Here is a 23,090-nt window from a genome sequence, read left to right on the forward strand (position 1 = left end):
TTCCACTTGCTTCCACTCATAGTGTCAAGAGAATATAGCCCCAGCATCACAAATCATGGTATATAGTGCAGCCTTACAGATCGGCGCAAACAAACTGAAAAATGCCACTGTTAGTTTAGTGTAAGTTTAAGATATAGGTATGGCTGCCAAATCCAAGTGTCTATTTCATCAAATGTAGCCTCACTGTGCACATCATATGCAGACTCACTGTGCCCATAATGAGGGGTTCCCACCATTCCTGTGCTGAGTTACCAGGTCTGTACACCCGCTGTGCCCAATATGAGGGGTTCCCATCATCCCTGTGCTGAGTTCCCGGGTCTGTACACCCTTTGTGCCTATTATGAGGGGTTCCCACCATGCCTGTGCTGAGTTCTCGGGTCTGTACACCCACTGTGCCCATTATGAGGGGTTCCCACCATGCCTGTGCTGAGTTCCCGAGTCTGTACACCCACTGTGCCCATTATGAGGGGTTCCCACCATGCCTGTGCTGAGTTCCCGGGTCTGTACACCCACTGTGCCCATTATGAGGGGTTCCCACCATGCCTGTGCTGAGTTCCCGGGTCTGTACACCCACTGTGCCCATTATGAGGGGTTCCCACCATCCCTGTGCTGAGATTGTGGCTGGCTTTTATACTGCCAATAGACTTCAGAGAACAAGTGTACTGGGTACATTATGTAGGTTGAACCACATTTTTTCAAGCTGTTCTGGATGCATGTTTATTCAATATTGCCATGTGAAAAACACAGCCATAAACTTTCAGTTTATCTTGGAAAAACAATAGCTATCAGTTGTTATTTTGGGGTATTTCCCTTTAGATTGCACACTTGAAAGGAAGTATAGACTAGGGGTCTCCAAACTATGGCATGAGAACCACATCAGACCCACTACAAGATTATACCTATTTGATCTAACAATTTGGCTGGTTCTGAAGACCGCTTCTTGATGACATCTCTTGACTAATTGGATTGCCTTACAACTTGATCTGGAGCCCCCATATTTTGGTGGTTGCAATATAAGCCTTGTCGACTCATTGAGCATATGCCCATTTGAGTCTTCTCACTCCGGTAAACCTCCTCACTAACCGGTGGTGATTCTATTGTCCGTGTCCTCACCTCAACATTGATGTGACTTGGAACCCCACTTCTAGTTACACAATTTGTTTTCACCATTTATTTAAAGCCTGCTATGTTTATGTATTAAAACTTTTGTATGATGGCACATGGACTACAGTTTGGGTGTGAATTTCACATCTCATTTTCATTATTAGTTTTTGTGGTCATTGTACAGTGTACATTAGTTTGTATACATACCTTAGAGTGTAAGCTCCTTGAGGGTAGGGACTGATGTGAATGTACAATGTATATGTAAAGTGCTGTGTAAATTGACGGGCACTATACAAGTACCTGAAATAAATAAAATAAATATGCATTTCAATGCTTTGAGCGCTGCACATAATTTCACTTTTTACTTTTTTTACCTTTTTTTTTTAAACATTTTTATTGATTTTTCTTACAATACATACACAAACACAACAATGTGCAACACTGCCCCGGTGGGCAACATACCTGCCCTGAGACTGGCCACGCAGGGCCGAACCATTAAAGAGGAAGTAAACCCTGATGGGTTTAATTCCTATTTGTTTCTCTGCAAAGGCAAAGCATAATGGACTACTATAGTAGCCCATTATGTGTCACTTACCTGACACAGGAGCCAGCGATGTCCACGATTACCTCACCGGCTGGAAGCATCCATCTTCCTTCCGGGGTCACGGACTCGGGCTCTGTGACTGGCCGGAGTCGCGTGACGTCACTCCCGCACGGGAGCCGCCAATCATGGCATGCCGTTTAATGAAAACGGCACACCGTGACCCTTCTAAAGTGCACATGCGAGTACATCGGCGCATGCGCAGAAGAAATCCTTGTACAGGGAATTGTAAATATCTCCTAAACCATGTAGGTTTAGGAGATATTTACAGCACCTACAGGTAAACCTTAATCTAGGCTTACCTGTAGGTGAAAGTGTGTTGTAAGAGTTTACAACCACCTTAAGAACAAGCCTAGTTCAACTTGCATATTGTTGACAATGGTTTTGCAAGATCTTCCTCCTTCAAAATGGTCTCAAGTGTTGAAGGAAGAAATTCCACTCTTCGTTCACTGAACTGCGCTTGAAAAGTGTGACGCGGCTGCAGGTATCGAAAAAAAGATGGAGTTTGGTAGATTATGTCTTGCCTTCAGTTGATCGAATGTGACTTTTTACTTATTCCTTGATTTACACTTGTCTTAGTGTTGTGCTGGCTGCTGCTAGATATAGGTGTAGTGGCGGCTCCTGAAGAGCATGCGCTATGCGTTTTTTCAAGGTTAATGTTATGCTTGAACTGCAGTTTGGTTTGGGTACAATTGTCTAAATTAGACTTCGGCATCAGTCTGACTGGACTGCGAGATGTTCAGCCTGGCCACAGGGGGGCACTCTTTTTTGGCAGGCATGGAACTATGGTCTGGTTAGGTGCTTAAGTTTCTCTCTCTCGGAGCCCACCCCGCTGTGCTTTCTGGGAGAGGGTAATTAAGATGCGGACGTCACATGGTTTGGGGTTCCGGTCCAGATGTACTGACTTCATGGTCCTGGTCCTCCTGACCAGCCCCCAAGAAGGCTATGGCCTGGGGTGCGGATTCACCCGATTTTGATGTCTCGGGGCTGGCTAGTCCGAGGCAAGGAAACTAAAGGAGGATTCTGAGGTGGTTGGGTGCCATCCCCCCATCCCCGGTTTGGGAAGAGACCCAGTAACTTCAAGCATTCCAGGGGAGGACTCTTCAGAAGAAGACCACATACGGATTGGTTTCTTAGTAAGAGCCTGGAAGGGCTGAAGTACCCAAGCGAATCTGGTCTTGTGGATATCGCCAAGCTGGCTGAAAGATTCAGGTATCCTATGAGTGTTCGAGTTAGTTTTCCTACGTGTTCTACAACAACATCTGTGGCAGAGACATTATCTTGTACGTTCTACAACAAGGTCTGTGGCAGAGACTTGTTCCTGAGTAAGCACCTTGTTAGCTGCTAGGCCTTGTGAGAGAGGGACTGTCCAACTTGAGTGATCATCCAGTTGCGAATGGCTATTCTCTGGATGCAGTCAAAGTAAGCAAGTTCTTCAACATTTTGACTTTGACGCTTAGCGCTTGTACACACGGTCAGACATTCCGACAACCAAAACCGTAGGATTTTGTCCGAAACTGTTCCATACACACAGTTGGACAGTTGTCAGAAAATCCATTCGTACTTAACTTGATGACGTTATTTCGTTAGGACGGGAATACATTCAGGCTAGTAGCCAATAGCTTTGGTCTAGGAATTTGATCTGAGAATGCGTGGCACTTTGTCCGATCGGAATTCTCTACACATGATCGGACAAAGTCCAAGATCATGTTGTCGGAAAATTTTATAGCCCAGCTGGAAAACTTGGTCCGTCGGATACTCCGACAGAAACAGTCTGATGGAGCCCACACACTGTTGGATTATCCGACAACGCGGTCCTATTGGACATTGTCCATCAGAATGTCTGACCGTGTGTACAATGGCTAAGAGTTCCTGAACTTCCTTTCCAACACTCTGATCCCAATCTAAGAGATCGTTCATTGACTACGTTTTGCAAGTAAAATCCATTCAAGTGGATCTGTTGTCGGTCTCTCGAGTTACTGGGCCATTTACCACGGGACACCCCTAGACGTGAAACGAGGAGCACAGAAGGTAACGGTAAGCCCAAATCTAACCAGCAGCTCCTTCGGGGGTAGTGCTACATATGTCAGCGCGATATACACCATTTTTTTCCTATTTTGGCGAAATGCACTGGAGTCGAACGGGGAAGGTGTGTTTACAGTGGGTTTTAAGGTGTAGGTGCTTTATAAGGGTGTAATGGGCTACTGAGGGTTACAGAAGCTTCTTTGGTATTGTAGACCTGCCACAAATTGATAACTAAGTTAACAAAAAAATAATTAGGCTAACAACCACAACATACAGGAATATAAAATGTAATACTGACATAGGTTGGACTTGATGGACTTGTGTCTTTTTTCAACCTCACCTACTATGTAACTTGGGGGATTTCCCTGAGATCTGAATTTTTTTTTTTTATGGGTTCCGCCGCAGATAAAAAGGTTGAGAAAGGCAGGTATATATACAGGTTACTGTTATGAAACTTGCTCAGACAACAATCAGGGATATTGAACTTGAACTGTACGCTATGACGTTTATGAGGATGGAATGTGAATCACATTCTGCTTGCCCTTCCTGTTTCAAAGCTGTCTCCTCCTTTTTACAGTTCAGTTTCCATTTCCTAGTGTTAGTAAGACCGGAGAGTTTATCTGGTCTGAAGACGGGTAGAACTGTGCAGAAAAAAAAATCAAGACCATCGATTAAGGACTGTCCGCCTGAAGGTAGGGTTCTCATATTTATCATTGCTAGATTCTGAATAACACGAGCAAAGAAGTCGATCTCTTTAGTAAGTAGGGGGACATTTTAATTACCAATGAATTTGGTTTTCTGCTTCTGACAGTAGAAAAAGTCGTAGGTTTTGAAGAATTATTTTCTTCCTGATTGTACTTACCAGCCATTTTGTCTTCTTTTGCATGCTCAGAAAAGTAACTTTAACTTTTTTTTATTTCTCTATGTGTAAAAATCTGTATTCTTTTGCTAGAAAATTACTTAGAACCCCCAAACATATATATTTTTAGCAGAGAAACTAGAGAAGAAAATGGTGGTCGCTGCAATTTTGCATTTTATTTTAAGTCACACAGTATTTGTGCAGCGGTTTTTCAAATGCAGCAAAAAAAATAAATAAATTACAGTTTAATGAATTTTAACAGAAAAAAAACACTAATGCCCTGTACACACGGTCGGACTTTCCGATGGAAAATGCGCGATTGGATCTTGTTGGGAAATCCGATCGTGTGTGGGCTCCATCTGACTTTTTCCGTCTGAATTTCCGACACAAAATTTGAGAGCAGGATCTAAAATTTTCCCACAACAAAATCCAATCGTTTAAATTCCAAACGTGTGCAGACAATTCAGACGGACAAAGTGCCACGCATGCTCAGAATAAATTACGAGACATAAAGCTATTGGCTACTGCCCTTTTTATAGTCCCGTCGTACGTGTTTTACGTCACCGCGTTCTGAACGATCGGATTTTCCGAACAAATTTGTGTGACCGTGTGTATGCAAGACAAGTTTGGGCCAAAATCTGTCGGAAAAAATCAAACAGATTTTTTCGTCGGAATGTCCGACCGTGTGTACAGGGCATATAACCCAATTATGTGATGAGCTACGTAAATAGATACCCTACATGTCATGCTTTATAATTGAGCGCGCTCGTAGAATGGCTACAAGCTACAATACTCTCCATAGGCGACGCTTACATTTATTTTTTTTGTTGTTAAAGTTGCCAGTTTAATGAGGTCTAAAGTTAGAATTATTGCTTTTCGCTGTAACGCTGTAACGTGTAAATGTGTGGTGCAATCGCGTTTTACATATGTGTGCTCAACTTTTGTATGCGTTCGTCTCTGCTCGTGAGCACGGGGCATTTACAAAAATAAATAAAAACTTTTTTTATTATTATTTATTTATTTATTTTACACACTTTACCTTATTTTCTTTTTTTTAATCACTTTTATTGCTGTCAATAGAAATGTAAAACAACCCTTGTGATAGCAATAAAAGCATGACAGGTCCTCTTTATGGTGACATCTGGGGTATATAAGACCCCAGATCTTTCCTTCACCCTTGAAAAGTAGGAGAGCAAAAAAATTTAAAATAAAAAACAAAACAAAAAAAAACACATTGATCTCATGCCAAAAAAAAATAAAAAATAAAAGTCTGTTTACATTTAGAATGATTCTAAACCATAGAGATGATTGAGGACTTTCCCTGATCACCTCTATTGTCATTGGCCGCAACTATAGCGTATAAAGTAACCAATCTTTTTCATTTTCCTCCTGCAGCTACTGAAAGCCAGCTTCTCCTCCTCCTCTTTCTCGCAGGCTTTCAGCAGCTGCAGGAGGAAAATGGAGGGGGATCGGTTCCTCCATATGCTGCCCCTCATGTCCAGCTTCCTCTTCTTTCTGCTGCCCATGGGCCACATGTGTAAAAGGGATCGGGTGGCTCTAGAGTCACCTGGATTAGCTTTACCTGAAAGCCCTTTGGCCGCTCTAAACTTAATACCAAGCCGGCCTTAACCCAAGGAATACCAGGACATGTATATACAAACCTTGGTAGACAAGGGGACAAGCTAACAAAGGGCATTAGATTTTAATCTGCTGGGGTTTTTTCTCATTTGGCCCAGCCGGCTGAAAGAAAAAAAAAAAAAGGAGGAGCTTGTGAAGAGGTCTTTGTACTACCTATCCTCTTCAGCTCTGAAAGGTTTACCCCTGTTCATGACCGGTCCCTTTTTTACGATAAGGCACTGCGTTACTTTAACTGACAATTGCACGGTCGTGCGACGTTGTACCCAAATAAAATGTATGTCCTTTTCCCACAAATAAAGCTTTCTTTTGGTGGTATTTGATCACCTCTGCTGTTTTTATTTTTGCACTATAAACAAAAAGACAGACCATAAAAAAAAAAATATAAAAAAAAAAAAAAACAATAATAATCTAATTTATTCATCAATTTAGTCCAATATGCATTTTGCTACATATTTTTGGTAAAAAATTTTTTATAAATAAATATAAGCATATATTGAGTTATAAAGTTATAGCGTCTACAATATATGGGATATATTTTATGGAATTTTTATTAATGTTAATAATTTTATTTTTATTATTATTATATGAATTTTTTTTTTACTAGTAACGGTGACGACCAGCGACTTATAGCAGGACTGCGATGGACAAATCAGACACTGATACTTTTTTGTGCTAAAAATATGCACCGTCACTGTACTAATGATACTGGCTGGGAAGGGGTTATCAGGGGCAATCAAAGGGTTAAATGTGTGCCTAAAATGTGCGGGGTTACTGTAGGGGTAGGTGCTTGTACTATGGGAAGGCAGAGATCCGTGTTCCTGCTTTGCAGAAACACAGGATTAACACCTTCTCTACTGACAGAACGGCGATCTGCCTTGTTTACATAGGTAGACCGCGGTTCTGCTTCTCTCCTGAACGTACGGAGGATCAGTGGGTCCTGGCGGACATAGTGTCCGCCAGACCTGCTGATTGGACACAACGGGAGCCAATCACAGCAGGAGCTGGGCACGTCTCCCGGTCTGAGCTCTCCTGTACGGTGGACTGCAAAAGCCTGTTACCAATCATATTCAGGTTCTTACACTGCTTGCATTTAGTCCTTAAAGATCATATACAATAAATCATTTTTTTTTTTCTTTGAAATCAGGAATACTTACCAGAAAATTGCAATGGACGGAAATAACAGAGAACCAGAGCCCATGGAGACAAATGATTACAACTCTTCACAGGAGCAGGTAGGTAAAAGTACTTTGCACATAATGTCCAGAAATCTAGCCCTTTTTCAGAAAATACATGCTTTCGGCCCAGGTTCGAACTCCTGAAAATGTTATTTGCCTGGCTGTCTCTTGCTTCAATACTTTCTGCCCACTCATGTGAAGTGGGGGTGCAGATCAGGAATTTTCACCTTACTTTCTCTATACAGGTCACTGCCATGGAGAGTAGACATGTGCACTGCCGAATTCATTTTTTTTGTTTTATTCTGGGATTTTTCTCATTTATTGGAACATTCGTTATGATCGGCATTCGTTATTTTGAGAATTCAAAACTGGATTCTATTCGTATAGATGCGGTATTCGTCATTAAAATAATTTGTAGTTTCACATGCATTCGTATTTGTTACGTTACGTTCAAATGCGGCATTCGTTATTTTCGGATAATTCATATTATCACACAACAGCCACTTTTGAAAGGAAATTCCAAAACCTATAAATGTAATTGTTTGTTTATAACTATTTTTATAGTTTTTATTATAATTATGAATTATAAATAAATAATAAACCTATAATAAATGGTTAATTTAATTATAATAGAAAATATGAAAAGATGAAATTTTCCAAATGTTTTTTGTTCTGATTTTCGTTCATATTTTCAAAAAATTTCTGATTTTTTTTTTTTTTTTTGATTTTCAAAATTTCATTCTTTTAAGAAAATTTGTTTTCGAAAAAAAATTGTCAAATGGTCTTTCGTTCATTTGGGTGTTTCCGAATGAACGAATATTTGACAAAACAAAAAAAATTAAAAAAATAATTATATATATATATATATATATATATATATACACACACACATATATACATACACACACACACACACACACACACACACACACACACATATATACACACACATATATATATATATATATATAAAAATTGCACATGGCTAATGGAGAGTACTAAAGCCAGAGACAGCCAAGCAATTAGCAATTTCAAAAGCTGAGTTTGTCTGTTACTGTTACTGAGTTTGTCTGTTTGTCTTTTTACCATCATACCAGCTATTCATAAGTATTTTGTTTTTTTCTTTCCCATAGGAAAACATGGAAGAGGCGAGGGAACCAAGGTAATTTTTTTTTTTTTTTTTTTTATAGTTTGCCATATTTGTTTTCACCTCTACCTGATTAAGAGCTTCTTCTCCTGGCCAATCCGGTCTTAAGACCTGCTTCTTGTCTTGATTGGCTGGGAGGAGAAGCAGGAAGACAATAGCATGTGTTGATTTGCTAATGTCACAAGTCGGTGGGCTTGAGGCACACACACACACACACACCTTTAACCACTTCCCACCCAGCCAATGCACATATACGGCCGGGTGGGAGCCGTCTACTTCTGATAGGACGTTCAGGAACGTCCTTCAGAAGAAGCGGGATCGCGCGCGCGCGCGTGCCCGCGCAGCGGCGCGATCCCGATGTGCTCGTGTCACCCGGACACGGAGCATCTCAGATCGGCAGGAGGGCTCTGTGATCGGCCCTCCTGATCACATGACGGCCGTGTCCAATCACGGCCGTCATGTGATGTAAACAAACAGCCGGTTGCTAGGCAATCGGCTCCTCCTCTCCTCACGCAGAAGTCATCGCTGAGGAGAGGAGAGCAGATCGCTGCAGCCGTTGTTCAGTAAGTATGAGCTGCTTTTTACAGCTTTTTACTCACTGATCACCAGTCTAGTGTAAACACACAACACACCACACAGTATAAACACAGTCCCCACATATGTCCCCAAAACACACATGTCCCCAAAACATACATGTCCCTAATAATAAAAACATGTCCCCCACATATGTCCCACTAAAATCACATGTCCCAATGATTATCTGCACACATATGTACGTGATCACCTTCACACATATGTACATGATCATTTGCGTACATATGTCCGTGATCACACAAACCAATTATTATACACTTAACTGAATTTTTTTTACCAAAAACATGTAGCAGAATACATTTTGGCTTAAATTTATGACAAAATTTTATTTTATTGGATTTCTTTTAAAATAGAAAAAAGAAAATATTGTTTTTTTTTCCAAATTTCCGCTTTTTTTGCGCTTATATCGCAAAAAATAAAAAACGGAGTCGTGAATAAATACCACCAAAATAAAGCTCTATTTGTACGAACAAAATGATAAAAATTTCATTTGGGTACAGTGTAGCATCACCACGCAATTGTCATTGAAAGCGCTAAAATTGGGCTGGGAAGGAAGGGGGCGAAAGTGCCCTGTATTGAAGTGGTTAATGGTCATGCAATGAAATGACTATAATATATATATATATATATATATATATATATATATATATAATGTCATTTTAATATAAAATATATAATATATGTCTGTATAGAAATAGAAAAATAGACTGTGTATAATTATATAAATAACATGTTGGTAAACCTAGCGCCTTTTCATTCCTTTTTTGTAGGCAAAATAAAAAGACCAAAAAAAGTAAGGATAAAGAGTACTTGAAACAAACTATCAGAGCTAGTGGAGCAACTTTCCTAGAAGTCTTCCAAAATCTCCTGGTGGAAACACGTGCTACCGGCGAGGACGCCTTTCTGTATATGCAAAGGGTAAGTGCATTGCTATTGTGGGGGGGTTTAATTTTCCTACCACAGGAATGTGTGTGGTAAGCACAGGTGACGCTGAATTCTGGTGAAAAAAAAAAAGAAGAAGGGGGGGGGGGACAGTTTGTATTCTTCACATAAAACAACAATTTACTGCAATAGAGGGGCAATAGAGGGTCGGTATCTGCAATAAGACAGTACATCCGGCCCTCCTGAGCAGGTGCAAAGGGCCCCCCTTTTTGAACTGATGGGGCCCAGTACAGGAGGGCTGGCTGTACTGCCTCATCATGGTACATGGTACTGACCGAACAGTTGAGCTGCATGGTACAGAACAGTTAAAGGAATTAAAGAGGAAGTAAACCCTGATGAGTTTACTTCCTCTTTCATTCCCTGCAAAGGCAAAGCATAATGGACTACTATGCATCGCATACTACTCCATTATGTGTCACTTACCTGACACAGGAGCCAGCGAAGTCGCCGCTGTCCCCTGTAGTCCGCCGCATCCATCTTGTTGGTGGCGTCTTGCAGCTCTGCCGCTGTCATTCGGCGAAGCCGCAATGACGTCACTCCCGCGCATGCGCACGGGAGTCGACACGCGCGGCAGCTCCATTCTTGGAAATGCCGTGCTCAGTGCGCCTGCGCGCCGTAGACAGCGGTGCCCGTTTTCGGGCAAATATCTCCTAAACCATATAGGTTTAGGAGATATTTCTTGGACCTACAGGTAAGCCTTAATCTAGGCTTACCTGTAGGTCAAAGTGGTCAAAGTGTAGGTCAAACCACTTTAATAAAAGTGCACACATGAGGTTTTCACTTTGGTGGGACCCCTTTGTGACTTGGAGTGAGGTGGCAGAGTAAGCCTGGACTGGTGGCACAGGACACAAGCTCAGCAGTTTCTCCCCCCCTCTAAATACTATATTCTGGAAGACTAGGTGTGCAGCAATATGGGACTGAATGCTTCACCGTAAGAATCCACAAGTCATTACAAAGGTGCACATGGTGTTCGGCTCGCTACTCACCAATGGGCCTTTTTCACTTTTGGAAAAATGTCAGCAGGACAGGAAATGAGGGGAAAATCTCTAAAGGAGCCTAGAATAGAAGTAAACACAACATTCCCCATCAAAACTTTCCCTATTCTGTCCAAGGTAGGAAAAAAGGGTTTTGGCTGGGCATTCAATTTAAGGCTTCATGCAGGTGTCTGCAAGGTGGCCGCACAGAACCTGCAAAGTCCCAAAACCCCAACCCCAAACAAAACACCCACCCAAGCCCCCCCCCCCACCCCTCACATTTGCTTGAGGAGCTTTTAGTTAAGACAGTTTTATCTGTACTTTAATGTTCAATTTTTCCAACCATTTGCTGATGTTATATTTTGGTTCCCTCTAGGTGTATCATGCCATCTTCTTTTTTGGATACATAAATGACCCACAAGTTAAACCAGAGGAATTTGTTTGTGCCAGGGAATGGGAATGCATAGAAAAAGTGTTTGAAAAGCCTTTAGCAGAATACAAAACCCATTTGCCATCTCAGACGCCATACTCCATCCTCTTGGAATATGTAAGTATCCGTTTCCTCCCCCCCAATCTCATGTTTATCAGAGTATTTTTCCTAAAAAACACAAACTATAATTATTAAATAACGTATCAACAAGGCCCAATAGGGCCGATTTAAGAGAATTGTGCGGCAAGCAAGAAATGTATGCGATGTTAGGAACTTGTGCTAGGTAACTATGCATTTTACCACTCCCCAGGGGAGGTCTTGGACCCCGTAAAGTGACATAGACTGCTGCAAGGACCTGCAATCATAAGCACCTCCCTAATAAAAGCGAACTACAAAGTACTAATACGATCAGTAGCTAGAAAGAAAACCGCGCTATAAAAAGGTTAATTATTAAAGAAACAAAGCAGCAACTTAAAGTGGTATACAACACTATCGATACATCGGGGAAAAATGAAGCTGCGCTAAAACAGTGATAAAACGAAATGAAAACAGTGATATTACAACCACTTACAATATATATATATATATATATATATATATATATATATATATATATATATACATATACATACATATACATATATATATATATATATATATATATATCAAAAATATATAGTAAATATTTCCAATACCCACATTGATAGCACGCAAAAATTATGTGTAAGGCTGGGTTCACACTGCTGCGATGCGGGAACGCTGCAAATCTACTGCGGATTCCCTCATCGCATGCCTCCCGGCGGCAGTTCACACTGCCCTATGCGAACTGCTGGGAGTGTCAGTGAAAAGTTAATGACACCCCCAGATCAGTTCGCATAATGCAGTGTGATCTGCAAACTCGGACAGGAATCGGATCGCATGGTGTGAACACCCATGCGATCCGATCTGCTGCGGACCAAAAAAAGGGTCCTGTGCCAGTTTGGGCCGGATGCGATGCGAATTCAGCCATACTATCTGTATGGCTGAACTCGCATCGCACAGAGATCGGATGTGATTTGCACTGCAGTGCGGTGCGAATCACATCCAATCTCGTCACCGCAGCAGTGTGAACCCAGCCTAAAGGAAACACAAAAATACCGCAAAGTGCACAAATCCAAGTCCAACTAAAGTTCATGAATAAACATGTGAAGAATAAAAAATAAAATAAAAATGTGAAATAAAAATAAAAAATCCAATCCGTAGAAAGTGAGACAACCGCAAGAAAGACATCCAGTGCCGAATCCTCAATGCTTCACCACACTGTGTATCCACCACCTATATGAATTAGACTTACTGGATTCCCAATCAGAAACAGCTTATCACCTCACCACATGGGAAGTGGGGTAGGATGTATTTCCCCCGGTCTGTAATCCTCAGAGGTCCGTCCACTCTTAGGGTAAGGTTTTCACTGACCAGATCTCCCTCTGCGCAGCTCGTGATGGCGCTCAATGGCAGGAGTGAACAGGATGTATGGAACAATTAGCACTCCGTGGCCATAGAAAAAAATTCAAAGGAAGGCCCACATCGGTAAAATCTGAGTTTTAATAAGGCGAAATAGATAATATGAAGCTAAAAAGCATTAAAAATATGGCCGGCCAGCTCAAAAGAATCAGTTCGCCCGTGCAATATGGAGCGAGACCATGGCGGTGACGTCAGGACGTCGTACTCCCTACACGTTCCGTCATACAAAGGACGTCATCTCGGGGGACCTATATGCAATATCGCTGTTTTCATTTAGTTATCACTGTTAGTGCAGCTTCATTTTCCCTACTAATACAATCAGGACCGGTGCTACCACAAGGCAAACTAGGCAGCCACCTAGGGCGCCCGGACACTGGTGTTCCTATTCTCTTCTCCCAGCATAAGCAGGCAGCCGCTACTCCGTTCGCACATAGGGGGTTATTTATTAAAGGCAAATCCGCTTTGCACTACAAGTACACTTGGAAGTGCAGTCGCAGTAGATCTGAGAAGGGCATGCAAGAAAAATAGAAAAAAACAGCATTTTAGCTTGCACATAATTGGATGATAAAATCAGCAGAGCTTTCCTCCATTTCAGATCTTCCCCTCAGATCTACAGCGACTGCACTTCCAAGTGCACTTGTAGTTTAAATTGGATTTGCCTTTAGTAAATCAACCCTATAGTGTCAGAGGCGCTGCAGCTAGGGAGGACTGCCTGGGTCCCGACTCCCGAATGAATGGAAGCAAGCAAACATTCATTGATGAGCGCTGGTGAGGCTGCTTTGGATGGGCGCTTCATTAAAAAGGTGGGGTATACATGGGCAGGGCAAAGGGGGGGGCAGCAAAATGAGGTTTCGCCTAGGGTGTCAAAAAGGCATCTACCACTCAGCCAACCACCCCCATATCACATCCAGAAGGTCATTTATTAACATTTATTAACATTTAACACCTTTTAACCCTGGAGGAACCCCAAAAATAATTTTAGGTCTCGAAGAACCCTTACTAAAACCAATTTCAGGGGTCAATAGGAACAATGACCCTTATATTGGTGGCCAATAGGAAGAATGTCCCCCTTAAAGTGATGCTCAGAATGCCACTTTCACAGCTAAAAAGATATTTGATGTCATGCTGCTGGCTTTGCTAAGTGATGCTGAACCTCAGACTCTGTAGGCATCATCAAAAAGGTGGTTCATCAGCCACAGCTCAAGGAACCCTTAGAAACCTCTGGAGGAACCCCAGGGGTTCCACTGAACCCTGGTTGAAAATGGCTGACAGGGACAGTACGCTATTCAATATGAAAGATTTGAGGCAGTTGGCTTTCCTGTCCACTCTAAATCATGGCACAAATAAATCTTTTATGCACCCTCTTTCAATGGGGAATACTTCACACTATGGCAATCCACCCACTAGGACCCTCATACTCATGAGTAAGGTTAATAGATTGGAATTAGAATTAGAATTGGTTACTTATAGCTGTGGAAGAGGTTTTTGATAGAACATACTTTTTTCGACTGGTATGAGATGCTCTGACCAGCGACCTCTGGAAAAACTATAGTTGAGCTTTAACCATTTGAACTGGATATGATAATCAACCTGCATTACTTTTTGTTTTTTCATCCAATTCTCAGATTACCAAGATTTATCGTGGAAAGAGAGAATCCATCTTGGAAGAACTGGAGAGGAGGAACCAGGAGTTTTTGGTTAAGTTTTACGATGATGAAAAAAACCAACTTAGACCCAAAGATTTTGCACTGTCCGCTGCCGTCATTTCTCACAGCTGTGTTAATGATCCCGACAGTGTCGATACCTACGGGTCATCCATAGCCTACAAAGGCAAAGTGCCAAGAATGATAATGATTGCTATATCTACCCTGTTGGTGTGGGACAAAGTCATCTCATACGAAGTGAGATGTGGAAAAAGTGGTCATGGAATTCAGTTCCCCAACAACGTGTGCTGTTATTCCTACAAGTTTGATACTACTACTCAAAGATACGAGCCGATTTCACCTTGTACTAAATGTAAAAAAATGTACCTTGCTAAATTTGTTCCCAAGTTTGAGAAAACCGGCAAACAAGAAGATTGGAGATATGGCAATTGTGCGGAAACAGAGTCTCTAAGTAATCTGTTACATTATAACGAGGACATAAGAAGAACGATACATACTTATGATATTAATGAAGAGATTGTGAGTAGAGAGACTATAATAAATAGATTCACCAATGAACACAAGGATAAATTGCAGAATGAGGTTAAAAACCTCCTTGGATCTTCCAAATTCAAGGTAACCCAGAATAATCTGGTATTGTTCAGGCCTGCTGAACGATCCTTCTACCAGAAAAATTAAAGCCATCCTGTCATGCTTATGCTGACATCTATTATAAATTGAACGTATTAAGCCAACGGATTATGAATGTGACCAGTTCATCATTTATCCATTTTTGACATTCAGCTGTTAAAAACAAAAAATAAGATGAGGAAGGACATAGGGATGTAGTCTACAAAGCTGTCATGTTCATAAGAACCTTGCATGTTATAGAGACTTGACATAATGAAGTCCGGTCATTACTTACTGGGAAATCCAAAGGCAAGCATGCCTTGAAGGGTTGCAGTAGTCAACAATATAGGCTGGCAGGCATCTGGGACCTACAGGGGTTGGTTTACTAAAACTGGAGAGTGAAAAATTCTGTTGGAGCTCTTCACAGAAAGCAATCAGCTTCCATTTTTTTGTCAACACTTAACTGAAGAAGCAAATGTTAGAAGCCCATTGGCTTGGAAAAAATGGAAACAAAATATAGGGGAGGTCTTGGATCTCAAAGAGTGACACAAGGAGCTGCAAATATCAATCAACCTCCCTAATAAAAGTCAACTACAAAGTACTAATGCGATGGTACTTAGCCCCTGCTAGAATTGTCCAATGGGTGTCGGGAGCTCCCCCCTTGTGTTTGAGGGTGCGGCCAAGAGGGAACGGCATATCACGTTTGGTGGAAGTGCCCAAAAGTTCATAGATTCTGGATCCGAGTCTACAATCTTATTCCCTTACGGGGAGTAATTTGACTAAGTGCCCACAACAGGCACTCCTCGGAAACCCTGTTGGGGGAGCCCCAAGACCCACCCAACGCCTAATATGTTTCATTTTATTGGCAACCAGTATAACGAATTGCAAGATCTTGGAAAACCCTGGTGCTATCCTTTGACCTCAAAGCACAATAAGTCCTGGATTATGTTTGGTAAACTAACGACTATGCCACTCTGCAGGACAAGCTTCCTATTTGAAAAAGAAACAAAAAAACTGGGACCCCTGGATCGCCTGATGGGAACGGCCTCATTAGATCTCAGGCTAGCTTCATAGTGCCTTGGGAGAGGCTCGCTGGCCCCCCCCCCCCACCCCCCTCGGTCATGCAGCTCCTCTTTGGAGGATGTCTTCTCTACTCTTAAGAATCCTGGTCATACCCAAAAAATAGCATTTCTTTCTCGTACATCACGGGACACAGAGACTCAGTAATTACTGATGGGTTATAGGGTATCACTAGGTGATTGGACACTGGCAGACCCTAGACAGGAAGTTCAATCCCCCATATAACCCCTCCCCCTACTGGAGGTACCTCAGTTTTTCGTCAGTGTCTTAGGTGTTGGTCACAAGTAAAAATGTGCTGTGCTGAGCTCCACTGCAATATCCTACACTGGGGCAAGCCATGCAACTGGATCCATTCAAAGTGTCTTTTCCAGGCTGAATTGGATGGTACCCGAGCCTCGTGTCTAAAGAAACAAGGCTTTACCTGTAACGCTTTTCTTTTTAGAGAGCTGGAAGCCGGGATCCAGTATTTCGTTTTTTCAGCCATAGCCCTGGCGGGGTGCTTTACAGGCCCAGAACTGTGGATCTCCCTATACAAAAGGGGGCCTCAGTCTCTGAAGGTTTTTTTCTCTAAATGGAGCCCACCATGAAAGGTGAAGATTGGGTCTGTTACACAGAGCCCTGCAGCTGGATAAGGTAAGGGAGACTCCTTAAGAATTTTTCTAGTTCGAATAGGTTTCTCCTTTAACTAAATGTATGCTTTACTGGAAAAGCTTATTATTCTGAGTTTTCAACACTTTATCCTATGGAGGGAAAATGTATTAAGATGTGTGGTATACCAGCTATTGACGCCGCCATATCAATAAAAGTCTGACTTGTTCTGTTGACAACGCTCAGATGCTTAGGGATCCAACTGATAAAAAATTGGAATTCCTGTTAAAAAATGATTTTTTCTCCTTGGCAGGTTCAACCTGCAGGGGCAGCAAATGGAGTTTGTCAGTACTTGAGAGACCATGTTAAACAGGTCCTCAAGGTTTTACCTGAACAGCAAGCCCGGGGGTTGGCCAACCTACCAGCGGCTTTGTGTTTTGCTGTTGATGCTATCAGAGATTCAGACCTCTCGCTTTATGCTTGGGTTGGTGCATATGCATAGAATCTTACGGTTGAATGATTGAGCACCCTTTCGTGGTGCAAGGCTGTGCAGAGAGGATTTGGACAATTATTATCCAAAAGATCTCTAGTGGGAAAGGCACCCTCTTGCAGGTTAAAAGAGGAGTTAATGTGCTCTTTCTCCAGTGCCAGGAGCATCAGCCTCCAGGCAATCACGACGGCCTCCTCCGTCAGGCTCAAGAACTAAATCTCAGAGTCAACCCCAGGAATAAAAGTCCTGGGGGAGGAAGTCTATAAAACGCTAAAGCTTCTTTATGAAGGGGCGCCCCAGCTCACTCAGGTGGGGGGGAAGACTGCTACAGTTCTCAAGGCTCTGGCAGGAGGATTTTCAGGACAGATGGGGGCTCTCCACAATAACTCTAGGTTACAAACTAGAGTTTTGAGAATTCCCCTCTCCTCGTTTCCTCTGATCAAATGTTTCCAGAGACCAAGAGAAAAAGAAGTCTCTCTTTCTATCGTTGGAGCGACTATTGTCGCAAAAAGTTATCGTGGTAGTTCCCGCGCAAGAGCAGGGATTGTGGTTTTATTCAAACCTTTTCACGGTACCAAAGCCTAATGGGGATGTCAGGCCCATTCTAGATCTCAAGGATCTAAACGTACGGTCTTTTCGCATGGAATCGATCCCATCGGTAGTCTGCATCCTACAAGGAGGAGAACTTCTGGTGTCAATAGACATCAAGGATGCGTACCTGCATGTACCTATTTTCCATGCTCATCAAAAGTACCTGTTTTTCGAAGTAGAAAAACACCACTTTCAGTTTGTAGCTCTGCCTTTCGGGCTAGCTACTACGCCTCGGGTGTTTACAAAAATATTGGCCCCTCCTCTGGCCAGATTAAGGGCCCAAGGTATAACAGTAATAGCATACCTAAATGACCTGCTCTTGATAGACCGGTTGGGAGCCCGCTTGGACCAAAACTTGGTCACCACAGTCAACTACCTGGAGTACCTAGGTTAGGTCCTCAACTTAGAGAAGTCTTCTTTAAAGCCAGTAAAAAGACTAGAGTATTTGGGTCTGGTCATAGATACAGCCCAGAAGAGGGTATTTTTACCCCAGTCAAAGATCAGTGCCTTAAAGGAACCGATTCAGGTAGTCAGGGCAAAGAAGGGTCCTTCTATTCACCTTTGTATGAGGCTGCTGGGGAAGATGGTGGCTTCATTCGAAGCAGTTCCCTATGCTCAGTTTCATTAGAGACTGCTGCAAAACAGTATCCTGTCTGCCTGGAAAAAGAAGGTTCAGGCGTTAGATTTTCTGATGCGTCTGTCTCCTGCAGTGCATCGAAACCTCAGTTGGTGGCTGATACCCGAAAATCTGCAAAAAGGAAAATCCCTTTTATCAGTTACCTGAAGAGTGGTAACAACACATTTCAGTCTTTCGGGATGGGGAGCAGTTCTGGAACAGTTGACTGTCCAAGGGAGATGGTCCAAGACTGAGAGGTCCTTACCCATCAACATTCTGGAGATCCGTGCAGCGTATCTTGCCCTAAAGGCCTGGACACTCAGGTTCCAGGTTTGCCCTGCCAGGATCCAGTCCGATAATGCCACAGCAGTGCCTTATATCAATCCCCCAGGAGGCACCAGGAGTCGTGCAGCTCAGGGAGAAGTGAACCAGATCTTAATCTGGGCAGGAAAGCATGTGCATTGGCAATCTTCATTCCGGGGGTAGAGAACTGGCAGGCGGACTACTTAAGTTGCCGGAAGTTAGTCCCAGGGTAATGGTCTCTTCCCCCGGCATCTTCTTGGCCATATGCCAAAGGTGGGGGATTCCGGATGTAGATCTCTTTGCGTTCAGGTTTAACAACAAGATCAACAACTTTGTACCAAGAACAAGGCATCCTCTTGCATCCGGGACAGATGTGTCGGTGACTCCATGGCATCAGCTCTCGTTGATTTATGCATTACCTCCTATTCTGCTACTGCCACGACTTCTTCGCAGGATCGGGCAGGAAAATAAGTCAGTACTTCTGGTAGCCCAGAAGAGCTTGGTATGCAGAAATAGTAAAGATGGCAGTAGATTCCCCGTGGACCTTACCATCACGTCCAGACCTGTTATCCCAAGGTCCAGTGTTCCATCCTGCCTTACAAATGCTAAATTTGATGGTTTGGCTATTGAAACACACGTTTTAAAGAGTGGTGGGCTTCAGGCCCTGTGATTTCTGCGTTGGTTAATGCAAGGAAGCCAGCTTCCAGAATGATTTATCATAGAGTCTGCCTCTTGGTGTCAATCCAGGGTTGGCATCCCAGTACATATGTCATAGGTAGAATCCTTGACTTTTTGCAAATGGGGCTGGCCTGGAGTACCATCAAGGGCCAGGTCTCAGCCTTGTCAGTATTGTTTTGATGTCGGCTTGCTTCGCATTCTTTTGTCCGAAGCTTCTTACAGGGGGTAACGCGTCTTAATCCTCCGGTTAAGGCGCCCCTAAACCCCTGGGACTTGAATTTGGTTCTGTCAGTTTTACGGAAACAGCCTTTTGAACCGATACGTCAAATTCCCTTGGTCCTGTTGACAAGGAAGTAAATTTTTTTCTGGTAGTCATTTCTTCTGCTAGAAGAGTATCAGAATTAGCAGCTCTTTCCTGTAAAGAGCCATATTTAACCATGCACAAGGATAGAGTGGTATTGCGCCCTCATCCTAGCTTCTACCGAAGGTGGTTTCAGGTTTTCTTCTAAACCAAGATATTGTTCTGCCTTCCTTTTTTTCCAGATCAGTGTTCTACGGAAAAAAGGTCACTACATTCTTTGGATGTAGTGAGAGTAGTCAAAGCCTATCTGGAAGCGACTGCTCAGGGTCACAAAACTGATGTTTTGTTTGTATTGCCGGAAGGTCCTAATTGAGGACAGGCAACGTCGAAATCTACCAGTGCTAAGTGGATTCGACAAGTAATTGTTCAAGCTTATGGTTTGAAGCAGAAAGTTCTGCCTTTTCAGATCGAGGCGCACTCCACGAGGGCTATTAGTGCTTCGTGGGCAGTGCATCACCAGGCCTCCATGGCTAAAATCTGCAAGGCCGCAACCTGGTCATCAGTTCATACATTCACCAAATTTTATCAGGTGGATGTGATAAGGCATGAGGATATTGCCCCTGGGCGTAGTGTGCTGCAGGCAGCAGTACAAGGTCCTCAGGTCTGATTACACCCTATGTTGTGTGGTTCCCCTCCCCTCAGATAGCATTGCTCTGGGACATCCCATCAGTAATTACTGAGTCTCTGTGTCCCATGATTTACCAGAAAGAAAATAGGATTTTTATAACAGCGTACCTGTAAAATCCTTTTCTTTTGAGGTACATCACGGGACACAGTGGTCCTTCCCCTCTTCTAATACACTTATATTGTTTTGCTACAAAACTGAGGTACCTCCAGTAGGGGGAGGGGTTGTATGGGGGATTGAACTTCCTGTATAGGGTGTGTCAGTGTCCAATCACCTAGTGATACCCTATAACCCATCAGTAATTACTGAGTCTCTGTGTCCCGTGATGTACCTCAAAAGAAAAGTATTTTACAGGTAAGCTGTTATAAAAATCCTATTATTTCCGGTACCTTAGCGACCACTGGTATATATTACTAATGTAGTCCCAGTATTTTCTATTTTATATTGTACAGTTTTATATTTGTACAGTTTAAAAAAAAATATTGGAAAAGAAGCTGATTGGCTACCATGCAGAGGTGCACTCTCCAGTTTTTATAAAGCAACCCCACATGGTGCATCCATTGTGTTCACAGTCAACACCAATAAGGCGCTGGTAGCCAAATGGTTGACTCTTCAAAGTGCTGATATGGACCTTATTGTAACGGCATTTCTTTCACGGTGTATGGAAGAATTGTAGAAATAGAAATCTGTAAATATTTAGTATGGGATCAACTATTTATAGCACAATTATACTTTACTTTGGTCTCAATGTGCAATATTCTTAACCACTCAGCCTTTGGAAGGTTTTATTCCCCCCTCGTTACTTTGCCATTTGTCACTGCACTACTTTAACTCGCAGTCATGCAAAAAAACCAAAAAGAAATTGTACACTAATGAAATTTATATGTATTTTTTTTTACACACAAAGAGAGCTTTCTTTTGGTGGTATTTGATTACCACTGGGTTTATTTTTTTATTATAAACAAAAAACCAACATAAAAAAAAAAAAAAACATTTACTTTGTTATAAAAAAAAACATACATTGTGTGTGTGTATATATATATATAAAATTCCTAAAATGTAGGTCAAAATTTACTCTACTGCATGTCTTTGGTTTTAAAAAAAAATTCCAAAAAAGTGTTAAGTTGTTTGTGTGAAAGTTATAGTTTATTGGTTGGTGTAAGTAGATGGACTTTTTTCAACCACAGTAACTATGCAACTATGATATTATATATATATATATATATATATATATATATATATATATATATATATATATATATATATATATACACATATATATATATATATATATATATATACACATACATACATACTTGAAAATTGATCAAATTGATGTATTGATGGCCGATCTAATTTCTTGAGGCCCTAAAACGTAATTTGTTGCAATTTTTTTTGACAAGAAATTAAAAATGATTTAGGTTTTTATTTTTTTTATATATTTTTTAATATACTGTCACCAGTACAGTGTCATTATATTAATGGTGTGATGGGGATCAGGGATACTAATGACAGTATGAAAAAATAAAATAATTTCCATTCAATTTTTAAAAGGTTTTACATTTTTAACCTTTAGGCTTTATATACACTATCAGCTCCTAAACTTGAGTTTAAAAGATTCTGGCATTTTTTTTTTGCCAAAGCTCCTATACGCAACTATATAAAAGCCTATGTGTCCATGTACATTAGCACTTTTTTTACACCGTTGTTTCTTATACAGTGGGTTAACCATTCATGATCAGCTTGCTTTTGATTGTGATCTGAGATTGGCTAAGCTAATCACAAGGTATAGGTAGCATGTGATTGCTTTGGGCCAATCATAAAATCAAGCAAGCTGTTTATGACAGGTTGCTTACATTGTGATAGCCGGTTATCATAGGTGACACACACACACAGTATTGGGTAAGTGGTTAAAGCGGACATATGGGATAAGCAATTTTCCAAATACAAGTGTCGTGTATTCTTGATTCGCTTCCAGGTCTGTGCAGTAATCCAATGTGAAACTTTGCCTCTGTGCAAGAGCTTCCTGTAATAAAGACCGGTCACTGCTGCTCTGCCTCTTTGCAATGAGTGACTGGTCTTGTCTCCGCCCCTTCCTGTAGTTTTTTGCAGGTAGCTTGTAGTGGGTGGAGCCTGCTGGGACTTGGCAGGGCTATCGCACAGCTCTCTGCACAGTGATGTCACTGCTTTTAGAGTGGTACTTTGGTCAGAAAATTTAGTTCTGCTACATCACTGCTGGCTGGCCTCTTTTGCAGGTATAGCTATGTAAAACATATTTAAAAATAATTGCCTATACTCCAGTAATACACTGTCTTGCCCTGCTCTGCGTATTGCTCAGTTGCCCTCTATTTTTAGGCACTGAGCCAAAATTTGTAGAGGCAGATCTGCTGACAGGCTAAAGATTTGCTGCTGCTCAGGGGCTCAGCAAAATTGCAGCCTCCAGCAAGAAGAAACAGGAAAATTGCTGGAGGCAATTTACAGCACATGCTAATTTTG

General features: G+C 41.9%; 1 protein-coding gene across 1 annotated transcript; it reads left to right on the forward strand.

Annotated features, from left to right (window-relative positions):
- The first annotated feature begins 4,275 nt into the window (after positions 1-4,275).
- LOC143935168 (uncharacterized) lies at positions 4,276-21,843 on the forward strand. Its single transcript, XM_077458826.1, has 6 exons — positions 4,276-4,422; positions 7,372-7,459; positions 8,536-8,564; positions 9,914-10,061; positions 11,436-11,606; positions 14,615-21,843. The coding sequence occupies exons 2-6, from the start codon at positions 7,394-7,396 to the stop codon at positions 15,329-15,331; spliced, it is 1,131 nt and encodes a 376-aa protein (XP_077314952.1). The 5' UTR covers positions 4,276-4,422; positions 7,372-7,393; the 3' UTR covers positions 15,332-21,843.
- Positions 21,844-23,090: the final 1,247 nt, after the last annotated feature.

The sequence above is a fragment of the Lithobates pipiens genome, unplaced genomic scaffold, assembly GCF_037356315.1.
Source record: "Lithobates pipiens isolate NorthernLeopardFrog02 unplaced genomic scaffold, aLitPip1_a1.2 Scaffold_28, whole genome shotgun sequence".
In the NCBI taxonomy this organism is placed as follows: Eukaryota; Metazoa; Chordata; class Amphibia; order Anura; family Ranidae; genus Lithobates; species Lithobates pipiens.